This window comes from Fistularia commersonii, chromosome 29 (genome assembly GCF_037954325.1).
Source record: "Fistularia commersonii isolate RoL2024-O1a breed Wild chromosome 29, RoL_Fcom_v1.0, whole genome shotgun sequence".
Taxonomy (NCBI): Eukaryota; Metazoa; Chordata; class Actinopteri; order Syngnathiformes; family Fistulariidae; genus Fistularia; species Fistularia commersonii.
This window is the reverse complement of record NC_141312.1, coordinates 2,642,364-2,660,160: the sequence shown is the minus strand read 5'-3', so window position 1 is coordinate 2,660,160 and position 17,797 is coordinate 2,642,364. Positions and strand designations below refer to the sequence as shown.

At 43.2% G+C, this 17,797-nt stretch overlaps 1 protein-coding gene across 1 annotated transcript; it reads left to right on the top strand.

The window, feature by feature from the left end:
* The first annotated feature begins 1,958 nt into the window (after positions 1-1,958).
* On the top strand, positions 1,959-17,473 carry pygma (phosphorylase, glycogen, muscle A). Its single transcript, XM_086177450.1, has 20 exons — positions 1,959-2,381; positions 4,532-4,633; positions 4,998-5,076; positions 5,161-5,264; positions 5,538-5,669; positions 5,759-5,870; positions 7,704-7,786; positions 9,112-9,255; positions 9,478-9,570; positions 9,776-9,922; positions 11,372-11,535; positions 12,595-12,709; positions 13,153-13,254; positions 13,948-14,095; positions 14,243-14,301; positions 14,389-14,530; positions 14,642-14,849; positions 16,403-16,537; positions 16,714-16,780; positions 16,933-17,473. Exons 1-20 carry the CDS (start codon positions 2,139-2,141, stop codon positions 17,080-17,082), a joined length of 2,529 nt encoding a protein of 842 aa, XP_086033576.1. The 5' UTR covers positions 1,959-2,138; the 3' UTR covers positions 17,083-17,473.
* Positions 17,474-17,797: the final 324 nt, after the last annotated feature.

The window sequence follows — 17,797 nt, the reverse complement described above, 5'->3', positions numbered from 1 at the left end:
CGGAGCTCCGAGGGCGTATTTATTAGCGGTGGAAGGGATCGTAGCGGCGACACCGATGTTTTTTAGTCACAGGTGAGAACCGTCCCGCGGCCCGAGAGCCGCCGCGAAAAGGAGGCGTCTAAACGGCGTCGTGACTTCAGGTGGCACGAATGTCTGTCTTTTCCCAAACGCCTCAGACCCGGAGACGCGTCCAATCTGCCGGGCTCGACTTCGATAATGGGTTGCCATGGCGATCCTGAAAAACGGCTTAGTTTCTCCTGAATTATTACAGGCGTCGCCTCGGTCAAATTGTTTTTTACTCGCGGTGTCATAATGTGAGCGGTAGAGCGAGTGTTAAAAGAAATACAAAATGGATATTTGGATTTTATGTCACGAGCTAATTGTGATTGGGATTCTTTTCCCAGATGAAAATCTGTGAGCAGAATGTGTACGGCTGCTTTTGACCTCACGTTGTGCGCACTTTCCACCCACGTTTTGTGGGATTTCTCTTTGTGAGAAGGAAAATCACAGACAAAGAACTCTGCTTGCTTGGAGGAGGTGACAAGATGACCGTAGTGGAAAAAGGTTATTGCATTTCAGTGGAATAACTAAAATAAAAAAAGGGTGAAACACGCGGAAACACTGGCGAGATCCAACACACAACCCGGGGAAACCCTCTAAAAAGCCAACGAGCATCCAAGAGTTTTCACAACATCATCTAGTTCGTGCACCTTCTTCTTCTTCTTCTTCTGCAAGAACTTGCTGAAGAACCTGTTGCACAAATTCACGGTTTGTCACAGAATAATCATGCCGGAATCGTGTTTAGCAGAAGATCATTTCAGAGACGTCATCCGAATGGGTTTCCTCCCGCAGCCCGAACACGCGCGCCTATCGGAGACCCTAAATTCCCCAGAATGAATGAATGTATTCACCGTTTGCTGTTATTTTATACACATTTTTTTGACGCATCACCTAAGAAAATGTCCGTCGGACATTAAAAACAAGCTAAAATTTAGCAAAATGTCTTGATCCAATGGTTTAGCTCCCGTGGCTGCTTCTTCTGTCTTTACAGGTTTCTAATATAAAAAGTTAATCATAAATGACAGTCTACCAAAAGAAGAATTAAATAACCTGTCCGAGTTATATTGTTTTAAGTTTCGCATTCTGTCTACTGAATAATATTGTAATGATAATACATTTTATTTGAGGCGCCTAACACTGACACTCAAGGACGTTGGATTCAGAAAATACAGACGTAAAAGAAACAAATTGAAAACCAATAAAAGTCACTAAAGCTGTAGAAGTGAGAACAAAAAGAATTAACAAAAAAAATCTTTCCGCACATGACAACGATACTGGGGCTCCTTTCTTCCCTCCCACCTGTGTGACTTGTTGTTATTGAATTGAAAAAGATTTCACCCGGGAACATCCTGGTTTTCATTCGATCCGCAACGATATCGACGAAAACGTGACCGATAATATGCTATCACGCCAAATCAAAACACACAAAAGCGACACAAAATATAACGTGGAAAGAAGAAATTGATGTTTTGGTGAAGTTCGCCATCGGCAGAAAATATCCTGCTCAAAAAAATAAAGGGAACACTTGAACAACACAATGTAACTCCAAGTCAATCCCACTTGTGTGAAATCATAGTGTCCACTCAGGAAGCAACACAGATTCATTTTGACTTGTTTTAAGGACATTACATCAAAGTTGGATCAGCCTGGAGTTTGTTTTTACACTTTAATTTGGAGTGTGATTCCTAATCCAGACCTCCATGGGTTGATACATTTGATTTCCATTGATCATTTTTGTGTGATTTTGTTGTCAGCACATTCAACTGTGTAAAGAGCAAAGTATTTCATGAGAATATTTCATTCATTTAGATCTCGGATGTGTTTTTTAAGTGTTCCCTTTATTTTTTTGAGCAGCGTAGAAACAATCCTAACAAAACGCGTCGGATACTTCTTCGCCCGGCCCTTTGACCAAATATATACCGCCCGCTCCACCCTCTGGGTAATATTCAGCTTGGCGCCTTTAAAAGCTGGACGGGATCCTCTCGCGGCGTGCCCGGGCCCGGTGGAGTGCGTCTGCTGTCTCACTCTTTTGCATTCTCGCGGAATCCGAGCTCTGAGCTGCCCGACATCGAGTCGCCATGTCCAAACCGCTGTCCGACCACGACAAGAAGAAACAGATCTCGGTGCGAGGCCTCGCCGGAGTGGAAAATGTCACGGATCTGAAGAAAAACTTCAACAGGCATCTCCACTTTACGCTGGTCAAAGATAGAAATGTGGCCACGAGAAGGGATTACTACTTTGCTCTTGCCAACACCGTGCGGGACCACTTGATCGGCAGGTGGATCAGAACCCAGCAGCACTACTATGAGAAAGATCCCAAAGTAAGTCCACGCGCCGATTGAACGCAAAATAAAGCTCTGGGCCGCCGTCCGAACGCCGTTGGCGTGATTGTGTGCAGGATCACAAACTGGGCAAAGGTTCATTTGAATATTTCAATGAAACGCATCATATTCCGGCGGGAAAACCGCTAATAACGAAATAGAATTTTTAGACGTCCTGCAAAAAGAAAGTGCCCCGCTTCTGCGATCGCGTTCACAAAAAAAAAAAAAAAACAACAAAATCCGCTCGTCGTTTTATTCTGATTTTACTTTTAACCGGCAGCTCCTCGTCGTCTAATGCCAGGTCATGGCATTTAAACTTCACAAGGGCTTCTTCTCACTCTGCTGGTATGCTAACATTCTTACAGTGTGTTGAAACAGGAAACCTGCTCATGACCTTCTATTCCCATCCTGTCTGACCCGTCTGACCGTAAAGCTCATAGCCTTTACTTGTGCCATATGAGCGCATGCCTCCTGGGGCATCTGAGTTCAGATCCGAGCGCTGCTGGAAAACCAACAGCTGCTGAAAAAAGGCCGAACGGACAATAGGAAGAGAGAAAACTGCAAGTCTTCGTTATTGCTCGGTTTGAAGGAGAACTCGGCCCGGCTCAATCTGCAACGTGGGCGAAAGGGTTTCTTGAAATATAAATACCTTACTTTTCATAACAGACTGGAATTGTCTTTATCTTCATGCGTATCTTTCCGGCGCCTGAATGCTAAATCATCCGGCGCGCCAAGCTCAGCGAAGGGATGCTAAGTGTCGCGCGAACTGCTAAACCGTACGTCCACGCGCCGCCTCGCGCTAAATCCACTAGACCTTATTTCCAAGAACTCCGGGCGGAAAGGTCAAAGGTGACCCCTTAAAGGTCTGAGCAGGAACCCGGAGGAGGTCGACCGAAGCGGCGCCGGCTTTTGCACGTTAAGAATTAGAGGACTTTCGGTGACGTCCGTTTCGGATTGTAACGTAGAACTAAGCGCAAGTGTGTTTTCACAACGGCGGTATCGAACTAAATTAACCACCTCTCGACTTGATCTCCGCTTGGAAAGACTATCTGTCTCCGGCTGACCTTTACAGCGACCTCTACAGGAGCTATTTTTGCCGGGACGAAATGTTGGTGTTATGTAACACCCGACGCAACGCGTATCCCCCTCCGCCTCCCGTGTCAGAGGAGGAAGAAACAGCTAAATGGCAAAGGCTAAGCGCGGGCTAAGGTGGCAACTTCTAACTTTCCTTGACATTCCCGGTTCGTGCGTGATGCCGTTTCACAGGTTTTCTCTTTCGGTGCAGATCACGGAGCGGTCGTTCGCCGCAGAACGTTTCCGCCGAGCGTAAAATCACGAACGCTTCAAAACACTATATTTGTGACCAAAAAAAAAAAAAAAAAAAAGCATCTCATTACACACAATCACTTAAACTGTAGTATCTGGGTATGATAACAGGTTTTACTCTCCCAGAAACGCAGTGTTTCCTCCCAAAAAAAAAAAAAGAAAACAAATTGTTGGGAGGATGATTTCACTCCGCAGAGCGACCTTTACGGGAGGAAAAACAAATTTAACACTCAGGCAACCCGTATTCACGGGGCTGCGTTCAGGAGAGAAGATTTATGTCGTTGCATTAATGTTTACAAATATGAGATTGCGGCTAAAAATGAATGATATAAATGGGATCATTAATTAAAAAAGTCAGAGTGCGGCACCTTCCCCAGATAAAATCCTGAAAGAGGAGCTGCTGAGAAGAAGAACTCCACGTTTTGCCTTCCCTCAGGTTCCTCCTCAGACCTTCAAGGGGCCGACCTTTGACCTTTCCTCCTAGATCGCAGGAACAAGGTGAACACAGTTTTGAGCGTCGGGTGTCGCAGGCGTTAAGCCACCGCTTAACATGATAAGGAAATATCCCGGCGCTGAAGTAAACACATAAAGGAGGGACAAAAATAACCCTCGCAGGGAAGGCTTTTAACGCAACGTGTGAAGCGGTCGGCTCGCGTCACCAGCACAACGCGCAGATTTCTCGCGCAAAAAAGCATAAAAAAAGCCCCGTAATTTAATATTGAACACGCGGCTAGCCACACATTAAACAAGATGTTGCACAGAAAAAAAAAGCAGGCGCGTCATCAAGAGACTGTTCATTCTTCTGGATACTATCCCACTCGTAGCGTGTCTACTACATCTCCTTGGAGTTCTACATGGGCCGCACCCTGCAGAACACCATGGTGAACCTCGCGCTGGAGAACGCCTGCGATGAGGCCACGTACCAGGTGAGTAAGAAGTGCATCTTTTCTTTATTTAAAAAAAAATTAAAAAAATAAAAAATTGTGAGCTGGAGAAAATTCAGAAAAAAAAATGTGGAGAAAAAAAATAAGCATTGATCGTGGACGTCGACGCCGTATGTTACCGGGCGAGATCGATTCCATTCAGGTATGCGGTTAGAGGGAAGAGGGAAAAACGAATAAAAATAAGCGATTTCAATTCCATCCACTCTTCCTATTATGGGATGGGATTTGGTCTGAAAGTTAATCCACTTCTCTGTCATGAATCTGCAAATGGACTAAAACTTTCAATCTATTTATACAGACATAACCTCTTAATTACAGGACGTGTCTTTGGTTGTGTGCTTTCTAGTTGGGTCTGGACATGGAGGATTTGGAGGACATGGAGGAGGACGCCGGTTTGGGAAACGGCGGCCTCGGCCGTCTCGCCGGTGCGTTTTTAATCTAGAAAGAAAAGCGGCTTACAGATGCAAGATACGGACGCCGCGTCCTAACACGCTGCTTCGCTTTTGCAGCCTGCTTCCTGGACTCCATGGCCTCTCTGGGTCTGGCCGCCTACGGTTACGGCATCCGCTACGAATTTGGCATCTTCAACCAGAAAATCGTCAACGGCTGGCAGGTGGGTAACGCTCTCGTCGACACGTTTTTCAAGAAACTCGGCGACACAAAAGTCTCCCCCCCCCCCCCCCCCCCCGTTCACCTCAGAGAACCGACGCGGATTTAGGGGTCGTCTATTCACATAAATGGAATCTAATATTCATAATTATGCCGCTGGATACATCTTCGTCATTATCCTGACTTGATAGTCCTTGTCATTTTCCGTGTCTGGCTCCGTATCTGCTCACCTAATGAGTGTTTTTCTCTCCCGATATAAATGTCTGTCATTATCCAGGTTGAGGAGGCCGATGATTGGCTGCGCTATGGCAACCCCTGGGAAAAGGCACGTCCCGAGTACATGCGTCCGGTGCATTTCTACGGCAGGACGGAGCATCACCCCGACGGTGTCAAATGGGTCGACACTCAGGTGAAAAACATGATGAAATATAAGTTTACGGGGACGGCGGCCGATGTTCCGAGGGATCTAACGTCTCCTCCCCGCGACGCTTTTGACAGGTCGTGCTGGCTCTGCCGTACGACACCCCCGTCCCCGGATATAGAAACAATATCGTCAACACCCTGCGGTTGTGGTCTGCGAAAGCACCCTGCGAGTTCAACCTCAAGGACTGTACGTATCACCTGAAAAACAAGCGTCGATGATAGTATTCCGAAGATTCGTTCAGACGTGAACGCGTTTGGAAATTTTTCCATTCATAAGCACAAGTGCGTGTTTTATTCATGAATAAATCGATAACGACAGCATCTTCATACTTGATCGGTTTCCCCGTTTCTAAATCAAGTGTATGACAAAGCGGTTACGTCGTGCCTTTCGGCGGGCAATAGCCTACGTATAGATTCGTAGCTGGAAAAAAAAAAAAAAAAAAAAATCAAAGTAACCAATAGAATAATTGCACGACGAAACTATAATGGATAGCAGCATGAATAGCATACAATAATTTAGGGATCATGTTAAATGTCTAATTCACATGCATGGATCTCATTTGTTTATTTATGGTGTTACACCTCCAGATGATTGAATGGACCATAATGGAGGATAATCTAACACAATAATGATCCCATTATTTTTAAAAGTGTCAAAATACAACCCGTAAGCTAATTACTTTTAAAACAGAACCGTGGTTTTAAATCACATATGAATGCGGAAATGATGCTTTCTAAAGGATTCATTACGTTGACGTATACGCGACGGCGACACAGCAAGGTACGATTAAAATCACGCGACCCGAGATGTCTGGAAACGTAGCGCCGTTAGCCGGCCGGCTTGGGTTTCAACTGTAGTTTCTTGGCAAGATGTGTCAAAACCAATTTTATGATGTTAATCATAAAATTGGAGGGAGAAGGACAACAGGGCACCACAAAAGACAGCGACACTGACACAAACACAATTACCGGGACAAAAGCAAAGCCATGCAGGGCAACAAAAGATAGGGCACAATAACATAAATAACACAACATGATAGCACAGCAACAGGAAGCTACGCGAGGCGACACAAAACACAGCCGCGCTTTGATACGCGCAAACATGTAGTCCGAGATAATATAGAATAAACAGCGTGTTGAGCGTGATATAATGGTAAAAAAGTGCAGTCGGGGTTCATTAAAATGGGAACGGTGAGACGACATAATCCTTATAAGTTCATTGTACTCTCATTCCGTGCACAGCCGGTTCCCTGACTGAGCAGAGAATGCTGGGAAATTAGCATTAAGACCACCAATTGTATAAAAAAAAAACAAGAATAAAAAAATAAAAATAAAAAAAAACGTATATATGGGTTATATATAACTTTAATAGCTTGAAATTTGGCTTTCACAAATTTTTTATGTATATGTATATATATATCATATGTATATATGTGCATGCGTGTGTGCGTTTAAATCCTAAAATGTCATTTTATGCATTGTTTTATATGTACAATACGACAAACACAACTACATAAAAATAAAACACGATTTTATGATATTTAGGATAAAAATTACAACATTAATAATGAAAAATGATCTTAAAAATATGAAATTTATAATAATACACTTTTTATTTTGTGCATCATATATATGTATATATATCTACAGGACTGTCTGAGAAAATTAGAATATTGTGATAAAGTTCTTTATCTTCTGTGATGCAATTAAAAAAATAAAAATTACTTTTCATGATATTCTAATATTTTGAGATAGGATTTTTGAGTTTTCTTAAGTTGTAAGCCATAATCAGCAACATTAAAATGATAAAAGTCTTGCAATATTTCAGTTGATTTGTAACGAATTAAAGAATGTACGACATTTTTGTTTTTGTAATTGCATTACAGAAGATAAAGAATTTTATCACAATAATTTAATTTTCTGAGACAGTCCTGTAAATATATATATATATATATAAAAAATCCTTATTTTTTTTAGGATGTAACAGCAAGTTGTTTACGTTTGTTCTGTTCTCTTCCAGTTAATGTTGGTGGCTACATCCAGGCCGTCCTGGACAGAAACCTGGCTGAGAACATCTCCCGCGTTCTTTACCCCAACGATAATGTAAGACGCCATGACTAAATGGCCTTTTAATCCACTAGAACGGCACTTTTTCCACGCCGTTCGCAGTAGCTCCTGCATGATTGTACGGGGAGGGGGGGCTTATCTTCATTTAGTCGAAAAGATGGATTTCCATAATTTGGACCTCAGAGGATCAAGTGTCCTTTGTCTTCAGCTGGAGTCGCCATGTGCTCTTTTTGGCTTCTTTTTAAAGCTGCCTTTTGTGCCCGACATAAGACCTGACCGCCGTGTGTTGACTCCCCGGAGGCCAGAGGAGGAGGAGAGGGGAGATAACCATCTCGCTTTAGCTATAACTCATGTCTGGGCCCGTAATTTATGTCTTTGCAAGTGAGAGCAGACAGTGTTTGGGGCAGAAATTCCAGCTTTTCTCTTCCGATGGGTTTAATCAGGACCTCCGATCTGTTCTATAATGTTCCGCTTTGATATGCCATGATAGAGCAGTTAATTGGGGTTAATTATTTTCCATTATAGCTCATTTAATGTGAAAACCCTCTTAACCGAAGTCTATAAGATTGTGTGATTTAGGAGTATATACACACACACATATTACTGAATTACTTTGATAATTTCATTTAAATGATTAATTACTTCACCGATTCATGATTCGATTGCACTGAAGAGTTATGGCGGTATATTTTCTGTCATAAATATGCCTTAGCTACTTTGCCCTTCCTCTAAAAATTGACATTACTGTCTGCCAACCCCCAACGAAAGCGCACTCGTCCTTTCAGGAGGCTCCACCGCCGGAGCAGATAATGGGGAAAAGCCCGGAAGTCAGCTGGTTAAATTATGGAAAGCAGCGATGGAATATTAGAAATGTGAAGTCCAAATGATGCCGTGAAATGGATGAGATACCAGGCCCGCGAAATAATGTATCTATTAAGGGTAACGCTAACCATTAGAAAGACGCACGCCGCCGCACTGTGTGAACAAGGTGACAATTAGATTCAAAATGCACAAAAGTCTCCGAGCATTTCTGTTGTAATGCTCTAATTTAAACAGGATAAAACATTTTAATCCACCAATACGGAACCGGATACGGAAGGGGGGCTACGTTTACCCGAGGGAAGTTGCATTGCGCCGACATAAAACTGCACCGTATTGTTGCATCTGCAGAAATGTGATATGGATCGCACCGTCGCCGCGGTATCACCGTTCCCTTCCCTCTTAAAGCTTCAACAGTCATAATTTCAGATTCCAAGCCACGCTTTAATACCGCTGATAGTTAAGGTTATTGTATATGAACAGGTATTCTTCCCGAACCGATGCCAGTGTGTGTGTGTGTGTGTGTGTGTTTTTATCTCCAGTTCTTTGAGGGGAAGGAGCTCCGTCTGAAACAGGAATACTTTGTGGTATCTGCCACCCTGCAAGACATCATCCGTCGTTTCAAGGTCTCTAAGTTTGGCTCCAGGGAGATTGTTCGCACTGATTTCAACAAACTGCCTGACAAGGTGAGGCGGAAAAAAAAAAAAAAAACTGAACAGAGTACTTTCCGTCAAAAAAAAAAAAGGGGGGAAGATTCCCCCCTGAAGTTCGCTCGCTCTCTCTGCCTTCATTAAATTGCTCCTGTCAGCATGTTGAATGTGTCGTCGCTGCCTCACCGCTGTACGTTATTACAAATCCACAACATCCGACTCCACGCGGGTGATTCGTTACGTTTCGCGTCCGTCCAGGTGGCCGTGCAGCTGAACGACACCCACCCTGCCCTGGCTATTCCCGAGCTGATGAGGGTTCTGGTTGATGAGGAGAAACTTTCCTGGGATAAGGTGAGGGGGAACTTAAAATACCGAGCGGGCCTTTTCGGAGCCGGGCCGGATACGACCTTTGAAAGCTCGAAATCGGCTGCAAATGGATCGTCAAAGTGCCGTTTTACGACCGGCTTTCACGCGATTTAAATGCCGGTGCAATAAAAGGCCGGGTGTTTTTTTTTTTTTTTTTTGTGGAGGTTGTCAGCCCCGTATGCGTTCACAGGCCTGGGACATCTGCGTTCGCACCTGTGCCTACACCAATCACACCGTCCTTCCTGAAGCTCTGGAGCGTTGGCCGGTGGACCTGTTTGCACATCTGCTGCCTCGCCACTTGGAAATCGTCTATGAGATCAACCGTCGCCACCTGGAGGTCAGTGCCGCGCATTGCATCGAGCCCGGGCGTTCACAAGACGGGTCTCGGCGGTGGTTGACGATACACGAGTGATGTAAAAATCACATCCGCCGCGCTACGCTTTGAATCGCCTCCTGCGCTACCATCGTCTGGCAGGTGAAGTTAATTATTTTCCATTTCCATGCCCTTAAACCCAAGACACGGGACAAAATGTAATGGTTTTCAATGCGGTGATAAAGGGAAGGATTAGGCCGTTCTGCATGGATTTAGAATACTGTCCCTTCTTCTTAAGCTAAAGTAATTACTTATAACCCCCTATTGGATCATGCGGGGGGGAAAAAAAAACATCTTTATAAAGCAGAGAACGGGCTGTTTATGCAAAGTGAGACTTTTCATCACCCGTGGCTCTCACGGGACGGAGGGGCGCCAAACACCCCGAGAGGAGCTTCTGGATTAAACGTCCAGGCCGGCGGTCGGGCGCGGCTTAACAAAACTTATGCACATTCATAAAGAGAGAAAAATCCAGAAACAACAAATTACGTAATAGCGGAACAGCTAATTGCACATTTGCTAGTTACGATACTTTGCCGATAACACTCACATACCTTTACTTAACTTGAGGGCTTTGAATTGAGAGGTTGTACTCCGAGTGAAGGAGGCATCTCATTCTATCCTAATATTTTATTCACGACTTCATGGATGCACAAGAGTACGACAGCACTGAGGCAAAGGCCTGGACAAGGAGGTGTTTACGGATAAAGAATTAAAAGATAATTATAAGATTTTTATCTTTCACCTGGTACTTAAGACCTTAAGACACTTTATAGCCTTGACTTGTTACTTAGACACTTCCTAGTTAATTCGTATTTCTTATCCCCCCCCTTTTTTTTTTTCACTGTTTATACAATTTTCTACTATTATTTATGTTTTTCTTGTAACTCTGGCACAACAATTTCCTTCGGGATAAATGAAGTTGTTCTTATTCTTATTATTAAACTTTATTGATCCCCATCGAGGAAATTCTTTTGTCACACCAGCGTAACGGTTATAAGTGTCAAATAAATATGAATATTTAGAAAAACCAAAAGACATCCACAAATAATTGGAAAGCAGGGAGAACAACAAGATAAGGATGGACAACAAAATGGAAAAAAAAAAAAAAAAAAAAGGTCGGTAAGGATGAAAATAGACAACCCAAATTAAACGACAACGCGAACAGAGTGATAGTAGCAATGACAAGAATAAAATAAATACACAAAAATAGGCAGAATAGCTGAGAATATTAAGGAGAAAATAGACATTTCGGACAAGACAGATGAATGAATGGATGAGGCACAAAAGATGAACCCACTGCAGTTATATGGTTACAATTTTTATCCCAACAAAAATCATGGTTAAACTATTTTTTTGTTTTGCGATTTTGCAAAGCTCATTTGTTTGGAAGTCATTTTTCTTTTTGTTTTGCAGAGAGTGGCTGCCAAGTTCCCCGGCGACGAAGACCGCCTGCGCCGGATGTCCCTCATTGAGGAAGGCGGGCAGAAGAGGATCAACATGGCGCATTTGTGTATCGTGGGCGCCCATGCCGTCAACGGCGTGGCCCAGATCCACTCGGACATCCTCAAGGCGACGGTGTACGTCCGCTACACACCACACCGATACACACCGCACCGGGAAACTGCGTCCGAAACTCACTACCGCACTCATTCACACATCCTGCGCCAACTCTGTTGTCTATTTCAGTGTTTCCCAACCTTTTTTGAGCCACAACACATATTTTATATTAGAAAAAAAAATCACACGGCACACCACCAAATAAATATGTCAAAAACTTTTTTTAACGAATTAGAATGAAACCGCAGTCTCGATTTATTTAGTGTGAAATCTAATATATCTAATATCTGTAGATTTGTCAAGTTGCAATGCAAATTTCCCACTGATGTGCAACTTTTCCAGAACACTTTTTTCAATGTCTGAATACATGTCATCAATATGTTTGGAAATGGTATTATTTGAAAGAATTCTGGCTATTTCTTTATCAACGCCAGAGCCGAGCATTACTTCTCCAATGATTTTGCCGGCAGGTAGTATTAATGTTTTGCTCCGGTGTGTGACTGTTTGGATTTAGAGACGAGTTCAGCAACTTTATAGCAGCTTTCACTGCTTTCTCACTCGTCTTGGTAGTTTTCAACGAGATACAAGTACTTTTTATTTTAAAAATGCATCCCGCAAAGAGTCACTAATCACTCTGGTACACAGATGCACAGGTTCATTCACTACCCGTCGCCATGGAACGGGCACGCTGCCCACATGCACATAGGAAGACACATTATTTGCGTTGAATAAATAATTTTCGGACCAATCGGGTGAAAGCGGGCTTTTTTCCACGGCACACCTGATGATCTCTCTCTCGTCGGCCTCAGCCCATCCGCTTATTTTTATTCATTTTATTTTTGCCATTGCTATTCTCACTTTGTTGTCGTTTTGGTTGTCTTTGATATTTCAAGTTTTTCCCCCCATTCTTTTGTCCATTCTTATCCTCTTCTTCTCTCTGCTGTCTATCTATTTGTGGTATTTTCTAATTGTCTTCTAACTGTCTTTCTCTTTATATTCATATTTATAGACACAAAATAATGTCCCCTATGGGATTCAGTGCAGTTTATCTGAAAGGGTGATTTTCCCTCCGTCCGCAGCTTCAAGGACTTCTATGAAATGGAGCCGCATAAGTTTCAGAACAAGACGAACGGCATCACTCCTCGCCGCTGGCTGGTCATGTGCAACCCCGGCCTGGCGGAGGTCATCGCAGAGGTCGGTTCCGTTGCGATCACGCCGCTCGTACCGCCACATCCCACCCGCACGTGTCGGTTCTGAAGCGCGGCGGGTTTTCATCGACCGCGGTGTATCGACGTTTCGGATTTCGAGCGACATCGTAGCATGAAAAGTAATTAGAAAAAAAAAAAAAAAAAATGCATTGAAATGCAAAGAAGAGGATTCGTATGAAGGCGGACTGAGTTATTAATCATGAATGCCCGGGAGGTTTAGACAGTCGACCAATGTCTTCTGGAAATTAGAAGTTATCAAATGAATGGCACGGAAATGTCATGTTATTTTTTTCTCCTCTTCATTAAAATCAGAACCCACCTGGCAGTGGGGAGTGGGAGGACGTGGGGGATTTTCGATCGCTTTTACTTTCATACAACTAAAGGAACGGACTTACCTTATTTACTGCGTGTGATTGGGTTTTGCGGCAGAGGATCGGCGAGGACTTCATCCGTGACCTCGACCAGCTGCAGAGTCTGCGCAAGTTCGTCAACGACGACGCCTTCATTCGCGACATCGCCAAAGTGAAGCAGGTGAGACGTCGCGCCGCTCCGGGTCCCGACGCCTGAGAACACGGGAATTTCCGTAAATTCATCGTTTCGTCGACAACACCCGAGACAACCGGGCGCGATCGTACGAATCTCGGTCGCGGTGCTCGCGATCGGCCAATCGAAACGCTCCTTTGTATATTCAAATATTAGGGACTCGAACTTCCCAGCGGGACCTTTTGGGTCGTCCGTCATGACGGGGTTTGTTCTGCCGGCGTGTGGAATTTCACGTTTAAAAAAAACAGAATCTGGATTAACGCATTCACGACAGCAGAAATAAACAGAAATATAAACTGATCCCTGAACGTTAAAGCCATTTACATCAATTGTCAATGCGGTGATGATAATATGCAAAGAGAGACAAGATATGTAGAAGATGAATTAATTTAATTTTAAGTTGCCAGAAGCTGCTAAACTGTTGATGAGTTTGAAAGAAAAAATGGCAAAGAAAATCTGTGCCTGTCATAGCAGTCAGATAAATGTCAACGTTAAGGCATATAGAAGATTTATTTTCTCCCATCCTACACCGCTGTCATCTCTCATCTGTCTGTATCTTATTTTACTTTTCTATAATTGCCTCGGCAAAATATTGATCGTGCCGTGATACGAAGCACAAACCGCTTTAACGCCGCACGCGTCCAAGTGAAACGCGTTGTCTCCCGTGTTTAAACGATAAAGGAGAACAAGCTGAAGTTTTCAGTGCACCTGGAGGAGCATTATAAAGTGAAGATCAACCCCAACTCCATGTTCGACATCCAAGTCAAGAGGATCCACGAGTACAAGAGGCAGCTGCTGAACTGTCTGCACATCATCACCTATTATAACCGTGAGTACACATTAGAAATCCCCGGCCCCTGACTTTTCCCCAAATTCCTAGATTAAAACGGTTTCAGGCGATTTACAGGCGACGTCTGTGCTGGAACCTGAACCCCAGCTCCGCCGCAAACCGCTAATCTCCTCATATCCTCCGCAGGCATCAAGAAGGAGCCCAATAAGCAGTGGACGCCGAGAACTATCATGATCGGGGGCAAGGTTTGTGATTCCAACGGCCGACGGTTAATCCGTGTTTGCGGTCGTTAAAATGTACCTGGTTTCCTTCATCCCCCGCTTGCGTGCCAGGCCGCTCCCGGATACCACACGGCGAAGATGATCATCCGTCTGATCACAGCCATCGGCGAGGTGGTCAACAACGACCCCGTGGTCGGAGATCGTCTCAAAGTCATCTTTTTGGAGAACTACAGAGTCACGCTGGCGGAGAAAGGTAGCCGGGTTCGGTCGCCGACGGCTCCTCTGGAGCGGATGTCGCCGATCTGCCGATAATCGAACGCTTAGATGAATCACCGACGAGCTCGCCCTCCGTGTCGTCCTCCAGCCATCCCCGCCGCCGACTTGTCGGAACAGATCTCCACGGCCGGTACCGAGGCCTCCGGCACCGGAAACATGAAGTTCATGCTGAACGGCGCCCTCACCATCGGCACCATGGACGGCGCCAACGTCGAGATGGCCGAGGAGGCCGGCGAGGGCAACCTGTTCATCTTCGGCATGTTGGTGGAAGATGTCGAAGCGATGGACGTCAAAGGGTGAGGCACACGCTGAAGTATAGCTGCGCTGAAATAACACAAAAAAAAAATAAAGGGAACACTGATATAACACATCCAACATCTGGACGAATGACATATTCTTATGATATACTTTGCTCTTTACATAGTTGAATGTAAAGAGGTTTTGACAAAATCGCACAAAAATGATCAATGGAAATGAAACGTATGAACCCATTTGGTATCACTCTCACAATGAAAGTGGAAAAACTAATGAGATGTCCTTAAAACAAGTCAAATGACAATTTGATTTGACAGAAGTGTATATATATATATATTCATATGGATATATGTATACATATATACATGTATATATACACGTATATGTATACATATATACATATAGATGTTTATATATGTATACATATGTATGTATACATATATAAACATATGTGTACATCTGTATACATATATAGATACAAGTATGTATACATATATAAACACACACACACATATACATACATACATACATACATATATATAATTGTCAAGTTAAAAAAAATCATCAAAATATGGTCTCTAATGACAAAAAATATCATTTTTACCATTTCAGATTCAATGTAGCTGCACATCTGGTGAAAGTATCTCCATACAAACTAATCGGTAAATCACAGGAGAGAATGCCGGGGGATGTGCAACATCCAGTCCCAAAATCATTTCAGGATCAGTAATTTCAGCAGGGCACGGTCTCTGATCCAAATTATAGTTTTAGCACGGTAATTAAAAGCACGTCGGCCTCCGCTCCGTGGCAACGGTGGCTGAGGCTAATGGGTAACAGCGGCTAATATCATCCAGAACTAAATATTAAAAAAAATGTCATAAAGTCCCCTGGAGATATGATATCAACTGACAACCATGTCACTGCTTTATTGTGTTTAGTCTGACTTTTTGCACTTTGTGAAGGAAAAACGCAGAAGATATCAATATATGAAAAACGTTATGCTTCATCTCGTCATTATAAAGTATATACATGACGACATCTACAATACTGTGAGTGAAACCTACATTATTAAAATAATAACTCTTAGCAAAAACTTTAGAATGAAAGTGATGCCAAAGTTTACGCCCACAGATATACATGAATATATATATATATATATATATATATATATATATATGTTTAGAAAATGACCTGCAGGTTCTAGTGTTCCATTTTCCCAGCTTGAAATTCTTTATTTTGAAAATGATGGTGGGGTTTCACATGGGAAAAAAGAAAATATATTAGATTGTGACGCTCGGCATTGTCTTTGGCTGCAACACTCCCAGCTTGTGACCCACTGTGCCCGGTGAGGTAGGTGTTCTTTTTTAGCACAGTCCTGGGAGAGCGTTGCAAATCCCCTTGCCCTGCTCTGCAACCCAGGCCGTAAAAACAAATGTTTTTACGGCCTCTGTTGCACCCTTTCCCGAATAAAGAAGCGGTCAGTTGATACTTTGGAACTAGACACTGACAATTTTTCCAGCAACGTGGTGGTCACTGCAGTAACACGAGTCTGTTTTTCCAACTGTGAGCCTTATTTATTTCTTGTTCTGCTTAGTTACAATGCTGAGGAGTACTACAACCGCATCCCTGAGCTGAAACAGGCTATTGACCAGATTGCTGGAGGCTTCTTCAGCCCAAAGCAGCCTGACCTGTTTAAAGAAATTGTCAACTTGCTGATGCATCATGACAGGTAAAGACACATCCAACATTTACAGCCTGAGGCACTTAAACACACACACACACGCACACACACACACAGGCTAACAAGAATGTGAATAAAACCTACATGGTGGTGTGTGGAAGACGACGGTGTACACACACATCATCAGTGTTGTTTCATGTCATTTAATGTGTTTTTCCGTGCAGATTCAAGGTCTTTGCCGACTACGAAGCCTATATTAAATGCCAGGAGAAAGTCAACGCTCTTTACAAGGTATGTTTATTAATAAAGGGTTGTTTTATTAGGTCTTTGATATACGGTGAGGTTTTAATGAGCATGTAGATATTATTGAAATCATTACTGCAGGGGCTATAAAACGACTGGTTTTATTAACGCCTCATCATTCATTTTCATCCTCACATCAGAATCCTAAGGAATGGACCAAGAAGGTGATCCACAACATTGCTGGATGTGGCAAGTTCTCCAGCGATCGCACCATCGCTCAGTACGCTCGTGAAATCTGGGGCATGGAGCCCTCACTGGAGAAAATCCCTGCCCCTGACGAAACGCAGTAAACTGCCCACATGACTGCCAACAACCTAAATTTCCCTGCTTGTATCACAACACAAACTCCCTGCGCAACCACCGCGGCGGAGGCTGTGTTTGGTAACCTCTAAAACCTGCGTCCGCAGTTTTAAACTGAGGGCTCCTACAGTGCACCATGCTTCAAAAGTATGTTTACATTCTGCATACATACATATCCATATCTCTGTTGCGGAAAGGTTTGCTAAAGCTGTGCGGAAATGCAGAAAGTACAACTTAGGTCCTTTGAAATGGACGCCTTGTGGTGGACTTTGGGAGTTTACTGGTGATATATCTCTTTTTTATTCAAAGATATAAACACTTGTATTTCACCCGAGACTCATTCTGAATAAACTTTGTCTGAGTGACCATAACCTGGATGAATATTCAGAGCTATTCTGATTCATTTTCTGTGTAAGTCTTGCCTTTCCAGGTAAGTATTATAAATACAATTTAAAAAAAAAAAAAAAAAAACACTTGCGGTGTCTTCTGATGCTACATGATTTTGCTCCTTGAAAAAATACAATATCATCAAAATCTGGACAATAAAAAAACCTGATAGGTGTTTTACACTTTCACTGACCTTCCCGTTAAAACCCTATGAGCAAATCTGAAAGACAATGAATACACAAATTATAAAATCCCACATAAACGAGGGGAGAAAAACATTAGTCATCAAGATCTGGAGGAGGCATAGTTTCAATAGAA